General features: G+C 44.9%; 1 protein-coding gene across 6 annotated transcripts; it reads right to left on the bottom strand.

Moving 5' to 3' along the window:
• Positions 1-396: 396 nt before the first annotated feature.
• Positions 397-26882, bottom strand: ASCC2 (activating signal cointegrator 1 complex subunit 2). Of its 6 annotated transcripts, none has more exons than XM_074886848.1 (19): positions 26788-26882; positions 24496-24595; positions 23243-23401; positions 22740-22910; positions 20881-21010; positions 18920-18987; positions 17123-17233; positions 16103-16215; positions 13963-14037; positions 13309-13416; positions 11675-11743; positions 10871-10945; positions 10418-10604; positions 9647-9861; positions 7886-8005; positions 4166-4390; positions 2311-2422; positions 1672-1748; positions 397-1158 (listed from the first exon to the last, which is right to left on the bottom strand). In XM_074886848.1, the coding sequence occupies exons 2-19, from the start codon at positions 24574-24576 to the stop codon at positions 990-992; spliced, it is 2265 nt and encodes a 754-aa protein (XP_074742949.1). In that variant the 5' UTR covers positions 24577-24595; positions 26788-26882; the 3' UTR covers positions 397-989. The 6 variants fall into 6 exon arrangements, with proteins under 6 accessions (XP_074742949.1, XP_074742952.1, XP_074742950.1 ...); XM_074886851.1 differs by having other exon boundaries at positions 24496-24591; positions 26788-26871; XM_074886849.1 differs by lacking the exon at positions 26788-26882 and adding an exon at positions 26697-26783.
• Positions 26883-27498: the final 616 nt, after the last annotated feature.

Here is a 27498-nt window from a genome sequence, read left to right as displayed (position 1 = left end):
GCCTAGGGAACAACTGCATAACAAAAGACAGCCCTCAGGAGAAGTCCTTTCAGCAACTACAAACTGCTGTTTACTATTAGCTCCCAGCCTTCCCAACAGCAAACATGATGATCAGGGCAGTTCTGCTTCACAGAGTGTGACAAGTGGTTATTGAGGAGGCAGCCCCCCAGGGACTCTGACCCTGCTGCCTTCAACTCCGATTTCCATATTATTGTCATCTTGATCCCGATTTTCAAGTGTCTTTAGTCTCAGTGGCTGTGGCTAGATCTCATTACACTAAACCAACACAAAACAGCAACTGAATTTCACTGCCTGCAGATACAGCACATTAAAAGGTTTGTTGAGATTCCTCCAAGTTCAAGATCAATACGGTTTGTAAGAGCCTAAAACACCAACTAAAAGATTTAAATCATTTATTTGCACGTTCTGTTTTCACACGCCTCACTCAAGGGACAGAAATTTATGATAAGGTTTTATTTGCCCGAACTCCTGTGTCTGTTGGCAACGGAAACAGCCTGAGTGTTTTCCTTCAACCTTCAGGTTGGACTTCAGGATAAGGCATTTCAGTGGAGCAGAAAGCTGTGAGGGCTGTTCCAGGGAAGCCTTGATCTCAGAGCTGCCCGCTGCGGGGCCTGGAAGCCCGCTTGATTTGCGGAGAGGGCGCAAGGAGCCAGTATGAAAATAAAATTCTCAGAATTATAAATAGTACAAAAGGAAAGAACCAGCTGGCGCAGCCTGTCCGAGGCATGGCGGCGCAGCCCGCTGTCACCCACGCCGTCACCCACACTGTCTCTACGAACTGAGGAGCAGTCAGGGTCTGCCTGGAGGGGCGTCCGCCCTCCCCCAGGGCCTGCAATTCCGCAGGAGCCGAGGCGCCAGGTATTGAACAGCCAGTCCCCTGAGCAAAGGGAGTGCCGAGGGAACGGAGCGCAGCTGCCTCCTCCTAAGCAGAGGACTGGGGATGATGCAACGCCTGCGTGAAGAGTCTTTCAGGAAGGAATCATGCCTTTATTCCGCTTTCTGTCAGCCATGACTCGCCGATTATGGTTAGCTCTTGTGCTTTTGTTTGCTTCCTTCTTCCTTCGTTCCTGCACTGTTTCCCGGTTCTGCCCGTGGCCCTTCACATTCCCAACAACAGCAGAGCTGTCGTGCTTGTGCCTGGGGTACACAGAAAAAGGACATCACAACAAGCACACTGCATGTTTGGGGGGCAAAATACACCGATCCTGTGAAACAAGTGGGTGTGAGGAGTTCAGCTGTCAGGCCTTGAGCCTTGGCTCTGCAGGGCTTCTGCAATAGCTGAGTATCAGCATTAGCCACACAATGACTGCATCCTTCTACACATTGAGTCTGGCAGCTAAAACCAGCTATTAAACTGTCCTGAAATCCCTGTGGGAGCTGTTCAAGCTCTGGGAAGCTGTGCTCTCCAAGATCCTATCTTGCACAGGGTTCTGCTGCTTATGATAAAGGGACAAGCCCACCCATTTGATGGGATAGAACAACCAGCAGTGAAGTAAAAGCTGGGTGAGGAAGTTACCACCACTGTGGCAGTGACCCTGATATACAGGAATGTTAAGGAACAGGTATACCCTCAACAATTCCAGTCAGCAGCAAAACACCTGCTAACTGCAGAGCCATGGTTTCACCCCGCAGAGGGAGATGCTTACTTACCCCTTCCTCGCGAGGTAGGCCAGCCGCCTGGCTTCAGCTCTCTCCCGCAGCACAGCTGGGTCCTGCACAAAATGGTCCTGCCATGGGAAGGAAGGAAAGAGGTCAGTAAACTCATCAGCATCGTGCAAAAGGCTAGAGCAGGAGGTGATTCTGTCGGACCATGGAACAGAGTCATTGTTCATTATCTCTTCCAGATGAGCCAGCAGCGTTTGGTGTCAGTGACTTCAAACACAAAACCTGGCAGAAAACCTGAGACTTCTTCCCACATCCTACCTCTGCCAGCAACACCATCAACATCACTATTTTCAGTATATCCATGACAACAGAGCATTAGTGACCCTCAAAGTGTTCTGCTGGCATCATCTGCCTATGGAATAAAAGAGATTAAACCTCTCCACGGAGTAAGTGTCATTGCTCCAGTATGGTTAGCCTGGGAAGCAGCGGATGGCTGTACTCAGGGGACATTTCACAGTCCAGCAGACCGCAGAAGTAGCCACTCTGAAAAGCAGCTCACTCTCCACACTGCTGTTAAAAGATTCACTCTCTGAAAGAGGAAATCTGCTCCATATCACTCTGCAAGTGAAGCAGATAAGACGTATGTAAATCTTAACGCAGCTCCAACCACAAACTGAATGTCACCTTTGTTCTTTCCTTTTCAGCTTCCTCCTCCTCCTCCTCTTCATCCTCTTCCTCTTCTTCCTGTCCTTCCTCCTGTCCTTTAGGTCTCAAGACCTGGGGAATTGTGAACGGCCTGAGAATTAAGACACAAACCAGTCAGCAATGAAGACAGTACAGCCACAAACATTTCACTGAACAGCATATCCTTTTCGGTTTGCATCATGTCTTTCAAAAATGAGAATCTACAAATTTCATGGACTTGTTTCTGAAAAAAGAAAAAAAAGAGACCTAATAGCTAATGACACATTTACTATGGGCAATTAATGAATACATGTTCTTCACTGGGGAATGTTCACTATGAAGTTGTTACTGAAAATAATAATAGTTAAAAAAAGGAGCAGGTCAGGAAAAACCTGAAACCTCACAAGGAATTTCTCCAAGGAAGCAACTGCTTCCTCTGGTAGAAGAGGATCCAGGCACAGCCCCAAGGCATTAGTAAGGAGCATACTTTGCTAGGCTTGAGCTCACCAGTCAGGGAGCATCTACTGTACAAAGACAAACCCTCAGACCTCGAGCTCAAACTCAAGACAGAAACATTAATGTTCTGAAAAGTGCTGTGCTCTAAATCCTCCATGACTGGTCAGTGGTTATCCATGGAGCCCCAATTTCATTGCTGTGCCCCAGTTTCATACAAGGGGAAATACTTGGAGAAATCCATCAAGCTTTATGAATCACCCTGAACACACAGAGCAGCAAAGGGCCTGGGGGGTTGGAGGCAGAATTTACCACATGCCTGTAGCTCTTCTTTAATATATACAGGTGTGTGTGTGTGCTTAAATTCTGTTGGAATTCAGATCCACCATTCCACTGCCAAAGAAATAAATGTTAAAGCAGAAAAGCCTTTGTTACTTCAAACCTATAGATCTAGCTTTTAGCAGTAACATCCACTAATTGCTCCTACTGCCTCTCTAGGAGCAGTGAGCACTGAGCACCTGAAAAAGGGGAAAAGATGCAAGTGCCACACTGTTACAGGCAAACGCAAAAAGGATTTAAATTGAAGCCTCACCATGCTTTAGGAGGAAAAAAAAAATAAAGGAAAACGGACAAAGGAACCCCAAAGATGCATTTTGGTTTGAGGTTAGAAATGGTGGCATCTTCATAATACATCAGAATTCAAAAGGCCACTTTCAGAAATGTTAAACCAGCTTTTAAAACATGTTTTCAATCTCCAACTCTTATTTCTAAAATATTCTACAACCCCCAGCCCAAACTAACCCTTTGCTTCCTAAAAGTTAATTGTCTTCAGCTGTCAGTCATCGTGCAGAGAGCTGTGCAGTCCATCAAGGACTGAATTCCAGGCATGGGCGCTCTGAGATGTCAGAGGGGGTTGGCAAAGAGAAGTAGTCCGTCTCTACAATTTTCCAAATTTTGAAGTTTTCCTTTGCTAACCCGCCATTTTACATGCCCAGCTACACTCAATCCTGGTTAGTCAAGATAGTCCATTTTCCCCTGCTGCAGGATAGTTTTCTGTAAGCAGAAGCACTGCTGAGTGCAGGTTTCAACACAATGGCAAATTCCCCTCTTAGATTTGTTAATTAGTTGACACAAGGGCTGTCCTGCAGACACAGAAAGTGGAAGCCTGAGAAGGGCCTGGGTGCATCCCATGGCAACACTCCCTACCAACAGGAGAACAGAGACCCAAATATTAGAGACCCAACGTTACAGAGAAAGCAGCAGAAAAAGGGGTGGTTTGAAGCATGCACGTCCTCATTGAGAAACAGAGCCAAAACCCAGTGTTGAACAGGTCTGTGCGAGCCAGACAATTCTAGGTGGTGATTCCCACCAACCTCCCATTCCCTGGCGCCACAGCACCTACCTCCTACTGATCAGCTCATCATCTGAGTCAGCATCGTTTGCCCCCACTTGGTTTCCATCGTAAGTGTCGTCGTACTCGTCCTCATAGTCCTCTCTGTAGAGCTGAGCCTCCCCTTGCTGCACAGGGATCTCCTCCACAATCACGCTGTACTGGCTGTAGCGCTCCTTCTGCTCAGCAACCAGGCGTTTGTCATTCAGCAAACTCCTGGTCGTGTCCTTCTCCCTCCTGCACTCCACAGCACGGGAACAGAGGGGCAGACACAGAAAGGCAGTGTAAAGATCTTCTACAGAAGTTACTTTTTTTTTTTTTTTTCCAAAGTGGAAGGTGAAGCAACAGAAGTCTCATCTCAAACTCCACAAGCACTACTTAAGCCTACCTATTTCCCCTCTGATTTATAACAGGGCTGTTTGTCTGGCTACTAAAACCGTCTACTCCTGGCTTGGAACAAAGTCATTTTTAAACAGAAGCCCAGCAAGATTACACAGCAGATAAGAACAGGAATTGGAGACTGCCACTGTCATCTGAGACAGAAAGGAAGCTTTTACAGGAGGCCAAATGCAATTATACTCAAGCTGAAATTTGGCCAATATCCAAACAACACAAGAAGTCCCATGAATCTTGAATGGCAAGCTGCTAGGGCTAAGACTCCAGTTTCCAAGACAGCTCTGCAAGGCCCAGAGTGCCCTCTAACACCATGCTGCAGTATCGTCTCACTGCGGTAGCACGCACAGCTGCAAATCACGGGCCAGAGCTGCATTAGAGTAACTGCTGCACAGACACGTATGTTCCTGTAGTCAAGAACCTCAGCTTAGAAATGCGAGATGCAAAAGAGGAATGTAGATGGGAAGAGCCAAAAATTTACCAGTGCAGCAAGTAAGGATTAGAATAAGCACAACTAACAATGAAAAGAACAAAACAGAGGTTGAATCAATCGCTAGTCTACTATCTCAAAGCACTGCACGTACAAATTTTTTTAAGAAATTTAGGAGGCAAGTAAATTACAGTCATTTTAAAGAAGGGAAAACCAAGAAACAGAATTTTGCCAGAGGTATTAAAAAACAGCCACCGACATGCTGTGTCTCAAGCTGCACAAGCATAAACTCTTTGAAGTCCCATTTTTCAGACCAGCCAAGTACATCCTCACAGCAAAGCAACAAGGGATTCCACCGTCAAGTAGTCACAGGACAATTTGCAGCCCTCAAAGTCTAGGAGGAACATGCATCAGTGGTCTATTTGGCATCTGGATATTATCAGAGAAAGAACCCATCCAAGGCAGACTGTCAGCGACTCAAGAATGGATAGGCTTACGTGACATACTAGCAAGCACTGGGGAAGTGATCTAAGCAGCCTGATTTTCATTAAGAATCTCAAAGCAAAGTAACACTGCAGATAGATGTGGTTCCCCTCTCTTCCATGACTCACTCTGTTACATACCTGCATTTATCTGCAAAATGCCCTACAAGGCATGGGGTTAGTTCACACATACCTAGGCTGGGATAACATCTTCTGGTGGTATTCAGCATGAGACTGCACTAAGTATTAGATAATTGTTTCCTGTTGAGCTGGTCTGATGACTGCAGAAGAGCTGCAATGAAGTGTTTCAGACACCAATTCCAGGAAAAACAGTGGAATAACTCCTCTAGTCCCGTGGGGTTCAGGACACGCTCTGACTTCAAGAGACAGATTCACCTAGCAATTATGGCTGGACAGGCACAGACAAGCGTGATCACTTTTCAGGATCAGCAGAGAATCACGTATATGCTAGTACGTTCATTTCCTCATGCTTCTGTCCCTCCTCACCCTGGTGTGGCTTTCTCTTTCACATTAACAGTCCCTGCCCCAAACTGCTTCCACTTATCCGCACAGCAGCTAGCGCAATGGGACCCGACCTGATCTGGCCCTTGAAGCACTAGTGTAACACCATGCTTAGGCAGCAGCAGCACTATAAACACAAGCAGAATTTGATGAGCAAAAGATTTTAAGACGGAGAAAAAAAAAAATTAAAAAAAAATACTGATACAATTTGAAAGCAAAGCAGATCTCAAACTAACTAGGAGAACCCTGTTACCCCGACGCTTGGGTAAAGCATCAGGCTTCTTGCTTGTAGAACAAGGACTACTGAGGAAGTTGCACTTTGAGTGATGAAAGGACACGCTTCTATTTATGGAGTTGTGAATGTTAAATCCTAGAGAGCAAGGTACTATAGCTTATCCTTTGACTTAGGTATGGTCAACTTTGGGCATAGGGTGTACATTGCAGATCACAGCCAGTCACCTCCAGGTTTTAAAAACCACTCAAAACATAACTAACATGTCTGGAGTCCTGCAGAAAGAGTGTTCTCAGCATAAGAACTGTTTTGAAATGAAGACATAGCCTGAGGGAGGCCAAGAGACACCAGGAACAGCAGCAGTAAGAGGATAATCCCAAGAGGTCACGTAACAGTTACAGCAGAAGAGCTGACAACTGTCCCAAGGAGTGGTGTTACCACTGGAGAGGAGACAGAGGCTCCCTGGCAGCAGCCAGAGGACAATGCCACAAGAGCAGGGTCCCGCAGCCCAACTCAGGGATGACTTAAAAGCTTTCAAAGCTCTCCAAGTGATCTGCAGAGAGAGCTCCGAGCAGGGTTATTCCATACACTGGATGCACTGTGCTGCTCTCGGGCTTTGTTACCCACATGGGCAAGACTTTGGGGAGATGGGAAATAACCAAGCACACCTGGGCACAATGTCCTGCTGACAAGGTGCCTGCCTGCACTCTGAGCAAGGCAACACGATGAGGACAGAGATCGTGTCTATGAATTCTTAGCTATGGACACTTCAAAAGTCATTGCCTTGGCCAGAGAGAAATTATTTTCTTGCCTAGCCAAGCCAGTATAAACACTATAGCAAAGCTGCCGAGAAGCTGTTTGTCTGGACTTCAGGACAAAAGTGGTTTTCTCCTGAGAGTTTGATACAGCTTTGCATCCAAAACCTTAACTGGGAGTGCCCAGCGTCACGTGGCTCAGTCTCCAGCCAGACTTTTATTTACATTCTGTGTAAATATGTACAGATATAAAGATCACACTTGGCTGGTTAGAGAAAGAGTTTAAAAAGAATTTGAAACAAGTCAACCATATTATAAAGATACAGTTGACACCAGTGGGAGCCAGCAGGGCAATGCCCTAACCGAAATTCGCACGGAGCGTGGCACAGCACAGCATGCCAAACTAGGCAGAAGGCAAAGGAAAAGCCTTTCTGCAGGAAGCCTACAGCAGCACGAACAACAAAAGTAGTCTGAGCCACTGAGTGTCTTCAGGTTTTGAAGTAGATAGATGTTGAAGCTTCACCTGGATCTAAACCAAATCATTATTTATTCTCAGTTCTGAGTCACGACCCCAGGCTCATAGAGACGGTTGCTTTTCAAGGTTTGTTGTTCAGTACAGGTTTAACATTAAGACCAAGAAGCGAGTGCCTGACATTACAAATGAGCTTGGCAGAGCAATCTCTAGCAGCATACAGAGGAAAGCCAATTAGGAAAAACACTAACTGAAACCAAACCCCTAATAATATTTCATTTTACCTTCTCAGAGAAACAGAAGAAACAGGTGGGAAACATTTCTGATAAGCCTTACCCCCTGCCAACAAATTCCTGCGGGAGGTTTGTACGAGAAATGAATTTGCAGGTTCGCAGATATTTATTGCTCCTGACAGACAGGGTTAATTAAGGGTGCATGATACTCACCGCTTGCCTTTTTGTATCCGAGAAACATCCACTGAATCCCTACTGAAAACATCAAACTCATCATTCTGGAAAACATTATAGCGAGAAGTGACTAGAGGAGTAGGGTCTGGCTTCAGCTGTCTGTTAAAAAAAAAAAAAAAAGAAGAAAAAAGAGAGAATAAAAGCAAGGGTGAACTAAGGAAGACCAAGTCCTCTCCTTCCTAAGACCTTGGTTTATTCTTTGCCAGTCTCAAAGTCATCCACAGCACGCCAAGATCCTCTTCGTGGTGCTGGCTGACTGGGTCACGGATTCCAATCCCTTCATTTCATATAGTACGTGCACAACCACTACATGGCACTGGTCTAAGATAAAAGGCACAGTTTTCAAAGCTTATCTTTGTGGGGAAACTAAAGCAACTTACAGAAATCAAAAAGAAAATTCTTCTGTTCATTTAAGAATAAATAAAACTGTACAGCAGCATGGAATATTCAACAGACTGCCTGGTCTCAAAACAGTGACTCAGTAAAGCCAAACACTAAGTATGATGAATTACACGCTGGAAAAAATTCCAATAATTTGCCGTTGTTGATTTCTGGATATTTATCTCCCTATGGTTCCTTCTTAATTCTTTCTCAGGGTTCCAGGTTTATGTTTGTTCAACTTACAAGTCAAAAGACCATTATTTCTACATTCATTTTGTTGGTGCTGTTCGCTCAGCTGGGCATCTGAAAATGCTGCTGTGCTCACTTCTAAAACCAGCAGTGATCAAAATTCTACATTTGCTATTGAACTGACAGTTTTGTTTCAAGATGCAAAAGGCAGGAAAAAAAATCCAGCTCCATCTTCTGTAACTGCTGGCTGTGCAGAAAAAAACCCAGCCCTTCCAAAAGCCCACCCCACGTGATTTGTGCCAAAGTCAGCAGATCTGACTGTGAAAGCATGAAGATTGTTGCAAAACTAAGATTTTTTACATCATTTTTCTGATAAAGATGCATTCCTTTTTTAATGCAACAATGAGACAGTCTGCTCATTCCTCCATGAAATGTGAACAAACAGCACATTCACATCCTGACACTCAGTCAGAAACTGCTGTTGCAGCATAAACACACGCTAGCAGCTGCAGACAAACTAAAACAACTCAATTCCACTGCCAGCTATAAACTCTACGTCCCATGTACAACCCAGAGAAGCAAGCAAAAGCCTGGCAGGTTTGTCAAAGGGTAGATAAAAATGGATCTGAATTGCTGTTTCCAATCTCTTTCTGCTTTAACTTCAACAGCAAAACAGTAGCCTGTCAAATACCGGATTTGACCTTGCATGTTGAATTTCAGCTGAATTAGTTGCTTTGAAGATGGCCTTTCCTGCAGGACAGCTGGGATTTTAACACCTATGACCCTGTTCTCTGCAGCAAAATAACTTTTGAAGGCAACACATTCTATTGCCTGGCCCAGGCTAAGCCAGTGTCCCCATGATGGAATTTTAATGGTCCTTATTTGAGCATTTAATGTACAAGTATTTTTGTCCCCATCACAAAACACAACCCAGCACCTGCTCTACTGAAATGCTGAGCAGTGAACATTCCAGTTCTCTGCAGGGACACAACCAGGGCAGAAAGCGAGTGGCAGATGGCAATGAGAAGCTCTCGCTGCAGCTATCCACCCCAAGAAAACACACATGCAACTTCTTAGAGCTCTACAAGCATCTAACCTTCAGTAAGACTGATGTTAAATGATAACCCACAAACAAAAGGCATCAAAGCCGTGCCAGAAGTTGTCCCACACCTTTGCATTGTTCGATCCAGCTTATCCAAGTATGGCACCAGCTTATCTTCTAGAATGTTGTTGATCACTTGCTCCGCATTGTAACTGTACTCTTCCAGGCAGGCCAGGATGAAGCCCTCACCAAGGTCTGGCAGCAAGTCTTTCACTTGAGAGATCAGAGAGTCCAGCTCCACCCCTGACACCTTGGCAATGGGCGCAGCAGCTGCACCAGCACACTACATGTACCAAAGAGAATTGGTGGCGTTACTGGAAAGAGACAGCAGCTGAGGGAAGGCACGTTAACAAAAGGGAAAGCAGCAGTCTGGGTCATCAGAATTTAAACACAAAGAAGTCAAAGACTGAAGTCAAAAGAAGAGAAATCAGCTAAGTTTTTTATACTACACAAGGCCTATGACACAGACTTGGGCATACAACTACTTTTGTCTGTCCCCGAGACAGCAAGGATACTCTGGAAAATCCTCTCCTCAAGTAACATATGAGCTGTGCATTTAAAAAATACCCACATGAACTACAGTGATGAAGCACAGTATTTGAATAAGCCACAGCAACAGGAATCCCAGGCAAATGGGACTTAGAAGCAATTTGCTCAAAGATAAAACCAGGATTCAGGCGTAGCTTTGTTTTTCATTTCACAAGGCACATGGGCTGCACTGAAGTCTAGCAAAGGTAAGAAATGAGACTAAATCTCATGTAATCCCCAGAACCAAGCAAACCAATCCTCTCTGCACAGATGAATGAAGGACTGAAAGAGCAGAGCCCAGCTCTACTCACCTCATCCTCTGATGCATATGCAGCCCCGAGCTCTTCCATGTCCTCAGCAGTGCTCTCTGCTATTGCTGATGCTCCATTAGATGCTGCTGGTGGTGTTGGATCTTTAACGACTTGTGCTTTTTTCCTGTCTACCCCTTCCCACGCACTTTCCACTGCTTGGAGGATATAGGCTGTCCTGGTCTCATCTCTAAGAGGACAGCATTAAGGACATTTCTAGATGCACATATTCAGACCTTGCCTTGAGGTAACTATGCTATTTGCAGCGACGCCCAAGACTGTGACTACATCAACATTCTCCCCGTGACCCCTTTTTTTCTTTTCAGAGAAAACTTTCCATCACTCATTGCCAGTCATGCAGCTTAACCAGAGGCAGCAACAGTGGAAATGCCACAGGCGTGAAGGAATCGAAGAGCAGCCAGGTCTGCAAAGCCCCAAGGTGACAGCAAAGGATACAGTGTGGAGGATGCTTGCTGAAGCAGACTGACATCATCCTCAACAGGAAACAGCTCATCATAGTCACGGAGAAATCTGAAAACGCAGAAGCAAATTTAATCAGTCGAACTTAATAAATTACCAGCAGACCTGTCACACACTATCATCCCTGCCATGCCACTTCGACTTCCTCACTGCTCACGGAGGAAGACATATATCCTCTCATGCAATACTGGATTCCAGCGTGTGTTGCCATGTCTGATTTTGCTCCCATTATACTGCAGCAACACTTCTCCCCAAGCCATCAGAGCCAGTTGCAACACTCCTCATGATGTTAAGACCTGTAACCCAGTGCTGCATTACAGAGAAAATATGGTTTATGGTTTGAACATGATCAGAATGACAGCACTGTCAGGAGGACAAGATCAAATTCCCAGTTCTGCCACTTACTTTGCATCCTCAGCATTAGCACTTAATATCTTTCTGGTCTGGTCACCCCACTTGAAAAGCACAGATCAGTAATAATAGTCTAACTTGTCAAGGTAGCTAACAGCTAAATTGCTATCCTCCACTTTGAAAGCCTGGATTAAAGAGAGTGAAGAATAACATTCTCCAGCGTCATGCAATATCCTCCTCACCTTTACAGTAAAGTCTACACTGCAGTCTGAAATCCTCTCGCAGCAGTTCTCCCAACTAGTTAGAATGATTTCTAACTCCCAAATGCATCATAATGCCTCATAATAATGTCTCGGGCAGTTCTATTGTAAAGAATGGAAGAGGAAGGCAAGCTGACCCTCCCTTGGGCCTGTTTTCAGCCAGACTCACCTCCTTTCCTGAAGCACCGAAGTGAAGATCTGTAGAAATTCCTCAATAAAAGGCTGAATATTCTCACAGCTGCAGAAAACAATGGCACAACAGTGAAACACGCAGTGGTAAGCCTACCACATTGCACAATCTCCCCATTCTGTCTCACTAGCCAAACTATTCCCATTTATACATCAAAGGAAAATCCCATTTGAAAATAGATTTCAGACCACTTTTTGGCTTTCACAGGAGCAAAGGGTCAAATGGAAACAAGTTTCTTTTATGGCTTCAGCAAACATTTCAGCCAGCTAGATCTAAAGCTGTATCACAGTATTACAAAACTTGAGACAGACTTTACAAATCACAGTTTGATGCCCCAGACTTGCAACAAGCAGAAAAGGGTGTGTAACGCTTTTGTAATTGTGCTCTTATTATACGCCTTGCGATTATACCAGTGAATGTCCCAGAAAGTATGTGCTCACCTATGTAAGAACACATGCCAAGCAAACTCCTATTGCAACCTTTCTGTTATAAAGCCTAAACCTCCCATTGCTGCTGATGCATCAAGCCTCACAGCAAGCCAGAATGCTCTCTGCAGTAGATCAGTGTTAAGAAAAACGTATTTCTCTAGACGCCAGACACATTTTCACAGTAGCCCCAGCTCTTGTCAAACTGGCAATGAGTTTCTGGAGCTGTCCTTTCCTACCTCTGAAGTACATATAGTCCTTAATACTGTGGAATCTGAACACGTTACACTCTTTGGTTCATTTATACTTTCAATATTCCGGTGGGTACCAAAAGGCAATACTCAGGTAAGCGAGGGTAAGGCAAGACCGCTACTGCTCCTTTACAGCCTGGATTTACAGCACAGACAGATTGGGTGGTAAGAGCTCAGGTCTCAGAGGAAGTCAAGGAAGCAAATCCAGGGGTCTCATAAGAAATTCCACCAACAGACCCTCCTCATCTTCTCGGACAACTCTACTGATATCAAACCAGGGAAAATATTCAAGCAGAACAAGAGCTGCAGAGACCAGTAATCTAGAAAACCTGTAACAAGTACAGGCAAAGAGAGACCAGCCCAAGGGAGCACTGGCCTTGCAATCAAGATCCAGGTTCTTGGCTCTGTCCCCGATATGCAGCACGATTTTGGGTCATTTCAGTTCATTTCTCTATTTTAAAATAAGGATGGCTATACTTGCCTTCCTTTTGAGATTACTCATAGATCTGTCAGTTAACCATTTTCACAACAGCAAGGGGGGAAGAACTAGGTCAAGGCACCACTACCTAGACTTTAAATGACTGTTTTCAGTGATCTATAACACTGCATCACTTTTATCATGGCATCTCAGTCAAGGTGTCTACACACACCATTAGAATTTGCATCTTTGTCATAAACTGAGTTTAGAAAGCTCGTTGGACCACAGCATTATCCCACTCTAGTGGGGTCAACACACAGCTCACCTCACCAATTCTAAATCATACAGCTTCATCTGGAACATTCCTGCTTTGATCGGAGCCAAAGTCTTTGGCTACAACCCCAAAACAAATAACAGTATCTGTTCATTTTTTCCAGTAAATCTGAAAACGAGGAAACAATCTCCCCCACAACGGCAATCAAATAACTGGCTAGTACCACAGAGCCCAAGTGCCAATACCTGCTTTCTAAGATGGGCTGCAGACAGACTTGGTTTATTAGGATGTGAAAAGCTTCTATCATCTTCTTTCTGGAATGCGAAATTCTCCTCCACAAATCAGCAAAAACACTTCAGAGAGAGTAAAAGACACTGTTGGTGTCAGCATAAGAAATCTGAATCTTCAACACACCTTCACTCCAGAGTTAACACTCTAGAGGAGGAATTTCATTAGCAGAATCACTTCTTTGCTGTAAAGACCAGAGATTAGAGCCATTTCACAGTAATTAAGGAAAATCCATGCTCTAAACAAAGTTGGTCTCAATCACCAATTGTCCTGACAGCTAGACACATGATATCTCAACTGTACCAGGACAGTCTGTGCCTTAAAATGAGACCAATCTATACGTGGAGATATCATTCATGTTTTCACAGTGTTACAATTTGAATGCATCTCCCATCAAATTTCTTCTTAGACAGCAGTGAAAGAAATCATTAGTCACCCTACTGCCCAGGAAAATTTAGAATTAGAAAAGCCATCTCTTAAAGAGTTCTTTGAAGCAGCATAAAAAAAGATTGAAAGACTCCGCAGAGGTGGGTAAAGCACCATGAAGTGAATTTTTAACTAAGCCCTGGGAGAGCCTTACTGAAAAGGCAAGCCTTTGAAGACATTTTCACCTGTTATCCTCATAACGCCTCTTCTTAATTGCAGATTCCAGCTCAGCAACTGCCAATTCATAAAACGAAGCCAATCTGTAGAAAGAGGCAACAAACCAGTAACTGTCGACTGACGTTTCAAAAATCATTTGGTAAAAAGACAAATCAAACGGTTAACGTCGTTAAATTCTTCTCACTAGCAGTACTCATTAGCATTACCCCATTTTTGTTATTTGTTCCCTGAAACACAAGCAAGCAAATGTGCACTAAAGAGCAGCACTCTAAGGAAACCATCAAGGTATCTTTGAAGATGTAGGCAAAGAAACGCATTTGAAAAGCGCCACGCTACCGACCGGAAGAACAACCTGCCCACCTGAGAAACACCCCAAACACAAATCTGTAGTCTGCTAAGAGCCGATGTGCTTGAGTCCATCCTGAAAAAGCCCCTCCTGCTCCAATATCCTTATGGGCCTATCTTGCTGTATGTTAAAAAGGGGGTATGAAACAGGGTATGATTTCCAACAAAGTCCTACCGGTCTTGCTATTCAGATCTGCTCTAGGTGGGCATTTAGATGAAGGGATCCAACATGCAGAAAGCCTGAGAGAATTTTCAATAGGATGGGGCAGGGAGGCAACAAAGAAAGTCAGTTTGCTCTAGTTTCACATTTTCCGTGCCAGGCAGCCCACGGAGACCCTTTCCATCAGGGATGGAGCACCAAGAGATGCTGAGAAACACCCTCATAGAGTAACAGCCAGTACTGCTTCATCAGTAGCTAGATGTTACAAATAAGGGTTTACAGGACTTTGCGCAAAAGCCAAGCTGAACTGATGAGCGGAGGCTCCATTAGGAACATTATGTCCATGTCTCATATTAAGAGCCAAATATGTTAAATGGGTATTCTTGAGGCAAATGTAGCAGAAGCTGGTTGATACTTTTAGTCAGGGGGATAAATTAGCAAGTGCCAGCAGACTGATTCAGACTCAGAGGTTCCAAAAAGATGACACGTAAATCAGTTTTCCCTCCCCACACTCCAAAGACCCAGCCATTAGTCCATATTGAGAAGTAATGAAAAGGTTGCTGTTGTCCCACTGCACAGAGATCAAGACTATTTTAGCACATCTCTGACATCAACAGTAGAATTAAAAGCAAAAGGCTTTCCTCCTCTGAGTAACCAAGCATGTAAGCAGTGCTGCTTGCCAATCCAAACAGCCACCAGCAGTCCACCAATCTGCTCTTCTTTCAATAACCAACTCAACAACATCCAAAGAGGACAGAAACCTGCACACCCCAGAGCAGCATTACTCAACCTGTGGTCCTTAAACCACTGGCAGCTGTAAGACTTCAGAGGTCTGCAACACGATTGGAAACAAAAGCAAGAGACAAATGTGTGTTCGTTCACACTAACAAGCAAACAAAACAGGGGAAATAAGGACAATAAATTAACACTCCACTTGGTCCTAAACAAAGGCTGTTATGGCAAGACTCTACAAGATGATCTGGGGGCTTAAAACACCTGGAGCACGCCGGGTAAGTGCCACTTGAGGACTCGCAGCCTCTGTGGGAACACACTCTGCTGCCTGGTGTTTGAGCCCATCCTGACTCATCACCACCATGATCCAGAGTTAGACAGGGAGTTAGCTGTCAGCCCAGCTGTGACAGCGCTGGCTTGTCATCCTCTCCCAGACACTCAGCTTTTGCCAAACCTCAATAATATTCTCTAGCATAAAACTTGGGCATAATATCAAACAAAAATGTTTATTTTCAGACCTTGATGGACTATCACTCTGAAACACTTTCTACTTCCCTTGCTTTGGGTCCTACGGCAGGAAGCTCCTTATGTCCACAACTCTTCTGCTCATCCCTCTCCACCCTTTCCAAAGCACACCAAGTACTGTTTAGCTGGGTTTTGAAATCGTCACGGCTGCTGGCTCTAGGATCACTCATACATAATGATGAGGGTGAACATACAACAGACAAACTCTAGACATCCCTATATTAATTTTTTATTATTCTATATTCCTGTCAGCGTGAACCTAGCATCCTCTAGTTGCATTAAATCTATCTATGCTTTTAACAATGAAGGGACTTGGACAGGACACAGCAGCACATTCAGTATTTTTACTTTGCCAAGACAAGCTCTGTCTGCAGTCCAAGATGTACCTGTAACAAAACTCATGTTTTTGGAAGGTCTGGCAAGCCAACGGGAAGACATCAAGAAATGCCCAGAGTGTCGTGCAAGTGTCACATAAGTACAGCACAATATCCTTCAGCTCCTGAGAGAGAAAGAGCAATTACTGAGAGAAAAGCCAGACAAGTTTTCCTAGGAACACATTATAAGTCACTAACAGGGACACATCATGTTCAGACCAAGTCTTTTTCCTGACTGCACAAAGAGACTGATACCAATTATAAACACATGTTACTGGGTCTAGAGGCAGACACCACACCTCTACTAAAATTTCTATCCTTTAAAGAGCTATAATGCAATTCCAGCTGCTCACTCTCATTAAAGATTCTGTGAAGTTATGAGAATCCTCATCATATCCTGTTTTGGACAGTGGTTTTGTCCTCAATATATTTTCCACATAGAGTATTCCTCCCCATCGAGCTGGAAGCACTGCATAGCAGTAATACAGGAATTAGAGGGAGGATTTCTGTGGTCTGCTTCAGTGCAAGATGCACTTTCAGGGTGGCTGTAACTCCTGCCACACACAAATTGTATGACTAAGATTTTGTAGATGACCATGCTCACTGACATGGGGCCTGTCTTTATACAGCACCCAGCACAAAAAAATCCCTCTTAATTATCTAGAGTACACTGTTGTTAAACAAACATTTCTGAAGAAAAAAAGTCAACTCTGATCTCACTGTCAGGGTTACATGGAGACTTCTGCTGGATACTCCATTACATTACTTATAAGCTGTTTAAGCAAAAAAGATGCCAAGTTTAAAAAGAACCCACAATACGTGGATATGGCTGAAATGCACACGAGCAAAGCAACCAGCTCACGGTGGAAAGGCTTTATCATAAGTCATACGACAGTGAGACAATGACAAGGAACCACATGCTGTATGAGCCACAGGTACCTGGGATGAGAATGACCCTCTGGACTTACTGCTCCATTGGCCGTTTAGCCTGCAGGACTACAAACAGTAAAGTGCAAGAAGCAGTGGTTCTACCTGGAGGGGCATGTTCCCCGGGGTCACACTGACTTTTTCTTCCAATTTCTGGGGCTCAGCAGAGGCTCCTTCACACTGCAAACCACACTTATGCAAAATGTTGTTGAACACCTAAACCAAGAGAACGGAACAGTGTTAAAACAGATGGGAGAAAGCAGTGGGACATGTTTTATCATGTCAGCAATCACTGTTATGATGACATATGCAATGTGGGACTATTTCCATAGATCACGGAGCTGTGTAAGATGAAAGCTGCAACAGACTCTTGCAGGCTACAGCTGGAAGGGCCACGCTGCGCTTCTGAAACACCATGCAACTTGCAAGTCATGTAAGTGGAGCTGCATATGCTTGTGGGGCTGAGACAGGGATTGCAGCTAATCCAAAGCCTTAGCTATGTGAGAAAAATCAGCCAGCAAGGCCAACGCTGGGAGGCCATGTGGGATCCCTATTTGCAAAGGAGTACTGGGGCAGCTGGGAAGTTAACACCACCTCCTGCTTATGAGCTAGTCCCCAAGCCTTCCTGCCCTCTCCCCTGAGTTAGCAGGACAGATTTTGTGGCTCTTGTTTAGGAACAAAGAATGTGGGTAGAAGCTGACAGAATTAGGTTCCGGATTGCTAACAACCTTTGGTGTAGGACCGCCTTAAAAGCAACTCCTCCGCATTTGGACCTTGAGAGATCTGTCAAACCCTCCTCCCAAAGGTAGGTGAATGGGTGGCTAAAGGTACTGAAGTTGCATACTTGAGATTAATGTTACTATTCTACAGGGCATGAAAGCTCCTAAACCTGCACAGGTATCGACTCCTTTCAGTGACAGTGTAAGCACATAAATAGTTTTATGGACCAGTAATGACACGTCTTTGTTTGAGTTGTTATATCCATACACTTGAGACACGCTGGCATCACCCTGCAATGCTTACCAAAACACAGTAAAGAAATCAGTGTTCTGCAGAGAAACTGCCCTGACATGGTACATCACAAAAAGCAAATGGAATCTCTGCTCTCCTCCCCAGTAATTCATTTGAAGGTTTGGTCTTGCATCCTAGAATATTTTTCAAACATGATACCACCTCTGAGATTTACCTCTAAGAGTTTCTTAACACACGGGAAAAAAAGAATGTGGGCTTCCAAGAAGTGAAGTGACATTATAGGTGCCTTGGGGTAAATGGTAAAATGGGTTTGCTTACTTTCGTGCATAGGTGAGCTTTTTGAGGACACAAACATGACGTAAACATGATGTTTTCAGGGTACAAAGATGTCAAGGCACCTTGATTTCCCCTTCAGGTTAAATGTGAATCCTGCTTACCGAGTCTGGGGAATATAAAAGCTGCTTATAAAAATGAAAGCTTAGACATGGAGAGGTGCTAAATACCTTTTATATGGCAACAATGCATCCCTTCCAACAGATTTTCATTTACTCCTGAGAACCTGCAGTGTTAACGCTAACCCACTCTACTACATCAAGTCTTCGCTACCTCTCACGGTCTCTATTTTGTTGTTTTAAGTTTCAATGCTCCCCCTGCTTGGGGGAGGGGATACAAAGAATACTTTTGGAACCACCTAATGAAAATTCCTTGAGATTAACTGCAGAGAAGGCCAGAAGCTGAAGGAAGGTAATAGGAAATCACTTCTAGATCAATGTTCAAAACCTGCTGACACACATTAGCGTGAACTAGAGAAAGTAAGCAATAGCAAATAGATTCTCCTTGCCTATGACCACATCTGCTCCCTTCCACCCTCTAAGCCATGCCACATTTCCAGATGAAATCCAAGCCCTGGGCCAAGCAGGAAAGCAGTACCTGGAGGACAGTGGGCAGAGTTTCGTCTAGGTCACTGAAGTAACTTGGTTGCTGAGTGAAGATATTTTCTGAGAAGAGAGGGGGAAGGAGACCATTTGCCATTAGTTCAGGCATTCATGCCAGCAAGTAAGTCTGCACCAGAAGATGTACTTGTATTATTACTGACACCCCCACCCCCTGCAGATAGAGCTAATAACCATTTAGGACATGGGCACGGGCTCACTTCTATAAAGCTGGCCCATCAACTCTTTAGTGCAACTGGAGAACTGGTAATGAGAATATGCTCATCAGAGCAGAGCAAACGAGATGTTAGATCATTCATGCCCCAGAGGCTGAATCAATGAATAATGCAAATACTATCGCTAAACATTCCTAGTTCCTTTATTTGACAACTGGAGTTGACTTTTAATTACTGATAACAGCTCAGCATACACTGGAAAATGTTCTGCAGAATATTTCTTAAAGGTAATGAGGCTTTAGTAATACCTGCTATTATATTACTAGGACTTCATTATCTTTACAAAATACTTCACTGAGTAACGGCATACCATAAATCCTCACCAAGTAAGCACAGAGGCTGCCTATTTTCCTGTGAATTACTCTTCTGACAACGAAAATTAACAGAGTTCTCCAGCAAGAGCAAAGGTAAGAGTTACAAGACGAGGTTTCAGAAAAATTTATAGCCTGAGAACAACCTAAAGTTTATCAAGTCATGAACTACACACCAGAACTGCTCATGCCATTACTGTCACAACATAATGCAAATAATCAGGTGAGCAAATCACTGGTCACCTGCGTGCAGCATTACTGTGTTGCACTCCAGAGCATATGTATAATTCAAATGAGGTTTCATACACTCAGGTCTTCTCTGGAATATTTTAAGATCCAGATAATCTAAGCTTCACATCTGAAAGAGAACTATCAATCTTGTCATGCCTTCTTTCCACCTCTGAGGCTTGACAGATGAATTTAGAGTGGAAGTTACTGAAAAAAGGATAAAGCGATTAAAAAATGCAAAGGTTTATCTAAGATTTTCTGGTCTGGAAATTTGGCTGCGTCACATGATCTCTAATGCTTCTCATGTTAGTCAACTTGGAAAGGAGACAAAAATAACTACCAAAGAAAAAGTTTCATTATGTGAGCTGCAAAGTGGGTTAGAGTTTAGGAAGAAGAGCTCACAATCCAAGGTTAGGTACTCTTCCATCTGTGCTCAGGTGGATGTTAAAGATCACAAGTGGTTCTCTTGTGAAGAGAGCACAGGATAAACACAGAAGCTAAACCAATATGCCCTGTCTTCATTACGCAGGTTCTAGCGTCCAAGACTGAGGTGTTACTTAATATGCACTTGCCACTAAGACTGCCTGTATAGATACAGAGAAATCCAGGGATAAGCACAGCTTGAGCAATGCTCTGAAGTGCTTTGTGGTTTGGGGGCACTATATAAATCAATGTCTGCATTGAAACTTCAAGTTCTCCCACATCATAGACCAGTGATTACCTCATGCTGCACGTTTCACCTGCCTCCCAACTCTGGGAACAAAAGCACTCATATGAGCAGTTGGACTGTGCCCCATCTTCCAACCCTCCTCCCTTCCTGCCTAGGAATTGAGTTCCCATCTCTACCAGAATTTTACAGAGCCCTCACGGTCCTCTTACAGTGGCTCAGGACACATTTAATTGGCATGGGAAACAACTGCTGAGGTATAACTGAGCCTTGGATCATGCCTAACGCCACAAGCCCAGCTCAGGACAGCTAAGCAGCAAGACACGATGCTTTCCTTGACATAAATGCAGTTCAAAAGAAAAAAGTCATCTGACCTAGAAATTGATCTAGAAATTACAGATTCTTGCTGCTACTGAACAATTCATTTTCAGAGCGGTAACACTGGTATAAAACATCACTTGCCATTATACGAGAAAGTAAAAGCCTAAATGCAAGTTGTTTCTTGGCTTTAACTAACCAATCATCTTCTGGAGCAGGAGACCATTTCCTTTCCCAAAAAGCACACAGAGATCCAGAATCTTAGGGATGTCAAACAGGAAGTTATTGTAAATAATTTCTCCAAAGACAGAGGGAGTAATAAAATGATCCTACAAAGGGGAAAAAAAAAAAAAGTAATTTAAAGGATGATCCATATCTTACTCGACAAGAACTCCAGCATTATAAAAACACCTGTAAAAACATCTCTCAAAGGAGTATTAAGGATTTTATTTCATAGAAGGCAGCAACTCTGCTTACACCAGCTCATGCAGAGCCCTCCAACTCCACATTCCCAGCTACTTGTCACTGCCATTACACCATCCACCCCACTGGCTTCACACCACCTGCAGGGCCAGTCTGCCCCGTGAATTGAACCAACTGACATAAACGTTAAAGCAAAAAGCTAGCTACAGTGTGTTCAGTTCCCAGACCTGGCTCGTGACGTGGCCAGATGAACAGCTGAGCTGACACAAGAACAGCTCAGCTCAAGAGCAGGAATGAGTAACCAGGCATAGGCACAGCTTTACTGGCACTGACACTGAAAAAATACACGTGAGATCACAGCCTGAGGTTATTGGTACCCTGGAAGAGTAAAATCAAGGCACCGAAGACGACTGCACCAGCGACAAGTAGGAAAAAACCCCAGGAACTGCAGTTCTACACCCTGACTGCTAGAACACTCTGTCAAAAACACGTGACTCGTAACATTGAAGGAATTTCTTCCAAAACTCTGGATGACAAAAATTTCCATCATCTTTGACACTGAGAAACAAGCAAGCTAAAACGTGACTTTGGATTTTCAAAAGACACATTTGCCTGTGATAGCAAATGTTTTCAATCACAGTGAAAGGTAGTACGCACATTTTCCCTGCTAAAGCAGAGGGACAGGGCTTTATGCTGGCTAGATTCAATTTCTAGAACTCCTGCTGACTGCCTGCATGACAACAGACTATTCATTCTCTTCAAATTACTCAACTATAAAATGGTTTCAAATGCTTGTCTGCCTCATTGGAGTGGTAAGATTTAATCAGATCCTGGAATGAAAGACACCATAGAGGTGTCGAGTACTTTTGCTGAAGTGGTGCCAGCTGCAGGCTCCAGCATTCCTTCTACCTATTCCCACCCCAGTCCGCCAACTCCCGCTCCAAGACCTTTCCTCAAAATGTCCTGAATGTCACCACTGTGATAATCAAGAGAATCAATACATCAGTAAATAACACATCATGAACCAACGAGGATACGAAGGGAGTAATTGCTAAAACACAAGGTGCCTCACTCATCCTGCCCAAAGGCCTTGTGAAAATTCCACAGCTCCTGATGGGAGTTGCACTCACACAATTAGGGCTGAGTACGTTTTTCAATTATGATGCCAAGAAAACAGTAATTTAGAGCAATTTCACTGTGTGTCCAAAACTTAGGGAAAGTTCAAGGAGAGATAAGTATGAGCACACATGACGCGACCCTGCATGGCACAGAGGAAGCAGCACTGAGGGAGCAAACACTCAGCTCCTGGTGGCCTGCAGGGCCTCTGTTCCATGCAGCCATACAAAGGCCAACTTGCTCTTTCTTCTCTTACAGCGATGTATCACACCACCACGCGTGGCTAAACTGCTATTACTTAGTTGATTGCCTGGATCTCCTTCCTAAGAAATCACTGCATAGTTCAAATCACCACTCAGAGCTGAAGTATCATCTCCATACGGAGAAACAGACTGATAAAAATAGCCAGGGAGAGGAATGCAGTTGGACACGCAAGTAAGAAACACAATTAATTTCTCTAATTGTCTTTTTTCTCAAGCTATACAGCCCGGAGCACCTGCAAGGCAAAGAAATATTTACCTTGGACTCCTTGTGAGTGGACATTCTGAGGAACGTCAGGAAGACACTCCGATGAAGACATTTCTGCATGTCATTCACCTCTGGATGGCAATCCAACAACACATCAAACTTGCGAGGGGCATAGCACAGGTAGGAATCCAGACATTTCTGAAGCGTCTCATCAAATATAACCTTGCACAACAAAAGATAAGAAAATGGAAAGAAGGGAATGTCACACATCCATAGGTTGCGCTCATGGGCAGCCCAGTGAAATTTAAAAGCAATCCAAATCATTCAAGAGTGCTAAAAGGACTCACACATGTATCAAATACAAGCAAACTCCTAAAACCTATAGGGAAATACTACTTTCTTTGCAATCTAAGGTGCAGTAATTGAAATTAAAATGCTTGACAAATGACATGATAAGCATATACAAGTGTTTCTGAAAATGATTTAAAGTTTGTGGCTTTTACAAGCACCTAGATTGTTCATGGTTTGTCTTTAGTCCACAAAACAATTATTACCTGGCACCAAAATTTGTCATGAGGCAAAGCCAGAAGCCAGTTCAGGTCATCTGCAATGAATTTTGCTCGCTCCAAGAATTCTTCCACTAAAGCAGGGTCTCTGACAACAGGTGGCGGTCTGTATAGCACAAAAGACCGATCTGCTTTTATTTCTGGGTGCTGCAGAAAGCCAAAACACTGTATTAAAACTACAGATCAAGTGACAAGAATGCCCAGTTACCGTTTGCACTGCTCACTGAATTTTAGGAAACCAACACAAAATCACATTTTAATACAATCTGACATTCAGTTCCCTGGTAACTTCCCATTTTCTGATCTTTCAAGGCAGCAGATCAGTGGGTTTGTACCCTTATTTATCAGCAATAGTTTCAGACCTTCATGATTTGGTACACGTTGCTCCTTGCATTCTATTAGCCAAAAGCCTTTCAAAGCAATCCTCCCACACCTTCAAAACAAACAGCAACAGCTTAATGTCATGCCTTTGAAATGTGGCCTGCACTCTCTCTTTTTCCTCCAAACTGGTTCTTGCACAACATTTCATGAAGTCAAACCAACTTGACCACCAAAAACGGAGAAGAAACATTTCACTGCCCTTCCCAAGGGTTACTGAACAGGCTTTGCCCAAATACTCCCATCCTAGAATGAGAATCATGTCAAGCAGTGAGCAGCAGCTTTGAGCTCTGCCTCAACCCACACGTATGCCCAGGGTAAACCTCCTCACAAGCAAGCAGCGTTAACGGCAGGTCTCTTCTGCAACACGCCCAGAAGGCTCTCTCCATGCCTTCTTATTTCTGGGAGAAAAGGGCTACTGTGGATTTAATTTTTTGATTTCACCAAGCTGAAGCCACAGGGCAGGAGGTCACAGGCTGCAGTAAGTGGATGGACTTATCCCAGTGCTATAGCTCAGACTAAACTTCACACAGAGCTTGCAAAAGCTCCCAAAGCATTCTCTCTATTGCAGCAAAGTTTATATTGCTAATCGGGCTGCTCCTCAGAAGAGTAAGTAGTTCTGGGAGAACACAGTTTACTACAGATTTTGAACACAGTAAAGTTTTTGGGTTTTTTTCTTCCAATGGCAGGTAAATTAAATGTCAGCTATCTGAATGCACTAAAACACAAAGAAAATTTCACTAACAGGCAAGCTAACCAAATTTCATCATATCCTGGACCAAGGGATAGTTTTGCCCAGGCCTCAACATAAGACAATTATTTCTTAAAGGTTTTGTCTGGCTTTCAGGAAAAACAGAGCTCACCAGTGCCGGTAAAGTTCTCAGCTTTCCTGTCTTGGGATCCCTTTCTGTCAGCTGGAGTTCATCCAGAGGCAATGCTGGCATTGTGATGACTTACTCCTGTCTTCAGCAAACAGAAAAACAAAAGCAGCACAGGATACATTTTACAAGGTCAGTCAACTAAAACCATAACAAAAGAGGCTACAGCCTTAGTGTAACACACATACGCACAGCAGCTGGAAATATCCTTATACAAAGCAATTTATACACCACTCAAATGCCAAACCTTGAGGGAACACTCAGGAGCCACCTGCACGTGCCTCAGAAGTAACCTGTAATGTGGTGTTATACCTTCATCCCTGGTCCTCACTGAGAGGCCACAGACACCTTCCAGGGCAACAAAAAGCATTTTGGGACATAGTTTAATACGGAAGTTTGATATTTAAATCCAGTTCCTGAAGAGTTAGGCTGAACTCTCTGCTTTTGCAGTCTTTTTTAACGCTTGCAGTCCATCTCCTGACAGTATAAATGGGAGACGCAATCAAAACACATCCTGACAACATACTATTAAAAGACTATTTTTGGTGCTTAAGTGGCAGAATCACTCAGTACTCATCCAGATAAGGTACACAGGGTGAGCCTACAAAACACAGCCTTCCTTTCCCCTGCCAACTCCCACATGCTCACAAAACCATGGTTTAATCTGCAACAACATTTTTAGGCTCAGAAATAATTCAATTAACTTTCTGAAATTAACTGTAAGTCAAACATTAGAGTAATTCAAAAGAAAGTATGCTGTTACATGCATTGTTAAAAAAGTTCAGGTATTAACAAAACCCAAAAATTGAAGGTTAACAGAGCTTTTAATTTCTTGGGGAATTTATAGTATTATGATTTCTGCGAAACGGCACTAGAAGTTATGTTCTTGTTCAGGTCTAAGATCACAAGTCTCCTCATATACATATTTAATTACATACACATTGCCTGGGCAGAATAACAATTAAAACAAGAAAAGTGTCTCTCTAGCTGGATAATACTGATTCTGGAGCAAGATCACAGTTTAAAAATGTTACTCTTTCATTTGCTGTCTAGTTCCAGAGAATTTGTCACCTATGGATTTAGGCAAAAATTATGCCATCTAACTTTTTAGAGTTCAATTAAAAAAAAAAAGAACAAAATTACAGTTGAGCAATGCCAATACACACAGCTTAGAAAGCTTAAAATAATTATGTCTTTCCAAGGGAGTTTAAAGATTAGAATATTGACAAGAGTGTTTTCAATTTTTTTATGAACAATTAAAAAAAACCCCAACAAACAGCTTTTCAGTTGAATAAGCCAAGCTGTTTAGTTCTCGTCATATATTTAGTTTGGCTTTTAAAATTTCTAGAGTCATTCTGAACACTGTGTGTGCTTGCAACAAGGAAAAAAGCATCAAGTGTCTCATTTCGAGCATGCCAAGCATCAAAACCTCCTGTCCAAGTCAAAACCATCTTGGAAGAGACAGGCCCCCTGGGTAAAAGCTTATTCATCTGGAGAATAAACCTGAGTACGGAACGGCCTCAGCGCAGAGAATTATCCCCCATCACTCTCATATGCTTTTCTCCCCAAGAGCTTTGGTGTAAACTCCCGGGACACGATTAATTTGTTGTACTCTGTGATTTCAGGCACGCAGTGTAAGAGCCAGACACGCCTGACAAAGAATACAAAGAACCCGACTTTTGCCAGGGAAAGTTCTCTTCCCAGGGACAGCCAAGGGGCCAGCCAGGGCCAGGGGTGCGCTGCTGGGGCCGGGGCGCCCACCCGAGCCCCCCCCCGCCCCCCCCCCCCCCCCGTGGCAGCGGGGCACGGCCCAAGAGCCAGCCCAGGCCCTGCCTTCTCCCCTTTTCCAGGCCTAACCTTCCCCCTGCTACTGCCCCCCTAGGGCCTCGCCAGCCCCCGCAGCACCCAGCCCTGCTCCCCGCCTATCCCCAAGCCAGGCTCCGAGCCGAGCTCTGCCCGCGCCTCCCCTCTGTGCCACCGCCGCCAGCCCCAGCGCCTCGGCAGCCGCTGCCACCGGCCTCAGGCCCGGGGCCGCCTGCCGGCCCCGCCAGCCCCACCGCGAGCCCCAGACACTCTCTCCGCCCCCGCCGGTTAAGCCCAGCCCTGTCGCTCCAGGCCCCGCTCTGGGTCACTGCTGCCACCGCCGCCCCCCAAGCCGCGTCCCCCTGCCCTGCCTCCGCCTTTACCAGGCCCTGCCCGGGCCCTGTCGCCCCGCCCGGCCGCAGCCACGTTCTTCCAGGCCCAGCCACCCCGCCGCGGTGCCCCAGTCCCCGTTACCGGGCAGCCACGTCCCTCCGCCGCCAGCACGGCGCTTCCGCAGCCAAACGGCCCTTCCGGTGCCGCGCGGAAGCGGGCGGGGCCTGGCGGGGCCTGGCGGGGCCGCCCCCCCGGCCTGTCCCGCCGGGCCCCGGGGCCGCCCCGCAAGGCGGGTCCGCCGCGGCCCCGGGGAGCCGGGAGCCAGGGTTGGGGCTGGGGCACAGGAGCAAGACTGCGCCTAAACCAGGTGGTGCTGCAGTACCCAAACCAGGCGGTTTTAGCCCCGAATCCCACGCCTGTCTGTGCCCGGCTACAGCGCTGGTTTTGTGATGGCAGTCACAGTCCATGGCGTTGTTTTGTGAGGGGAAGAAAGGCTCCACCTGCGAGGTGGTTAGCTGACTTTTGAAACAAAACCGGGTGGCTCACGAAGTCACCTTTTCCCTAAAGCAGGACTTACCAACCCCACGGCACCGACCCGTGCGGTGCGCAGGCGGGAGGGACACCCGGGACGGGATTCCGGGGGGACAGGGGGGCTGTCACAGCCCCCGCAGCCCCCTCACCTGCTCCCTCAGCTTTGGCTTCTCCTCGGGGAGGTTACCGCGTGTGGGTGTGAGGCTGCGGGACAAGGATGATTCTTGTCCGTTAACACAAGCGCCGTGGACGTTAAGAAGAGATGCGGTCAGTGACGCTTGTGGCACATGGGAACCCCGGAATCGGGTGTTCCCTGGCTGG

The sequence above is a fragment of the Strix uralensis genome, chromosome 17 (assembly GCF_047716275.1).
Source record: "Strix uralensis isolate ZFMK-TIS-50842 chromosome 17, bStrUra1, whole genome shotgun sequence".
In the NCBI taxonomy this organism is placed as follows: domain Eukaryota; kingdom Metazoa; phylum Chordata; class Aves; order Strigiformes; family Strigidae; genus Strix; species Strix uralensis.
Note: the sequence above shows the minus strand (reverse complement) of the source record. Positions and strands in the feature narration are given on the sequence as shown.

Coding starts and splice junctions, on each gene's coding strand:
- ASCC2 (XM_074886848.1), bottom strand. CDS start 24,576: ATGCCAGCATTGCCTCTGGATGAACTCCAGCTGACAGAAAGGGATCCC. Junction 21,011..22,739: donor CCACTCACAAGGAGTCCAAG/GTAAATATTTCT, acceptor TCCCCTTTGTAG/GATCATTTTATTACTCCCTC. Junction 1,159..1,671: donor GCCTACCTCGCGAGGAAGGG/GTAAGTAAGCAT, acceptor TGTGTACCCCAG/GCACAAGCACGACAGCTCTG.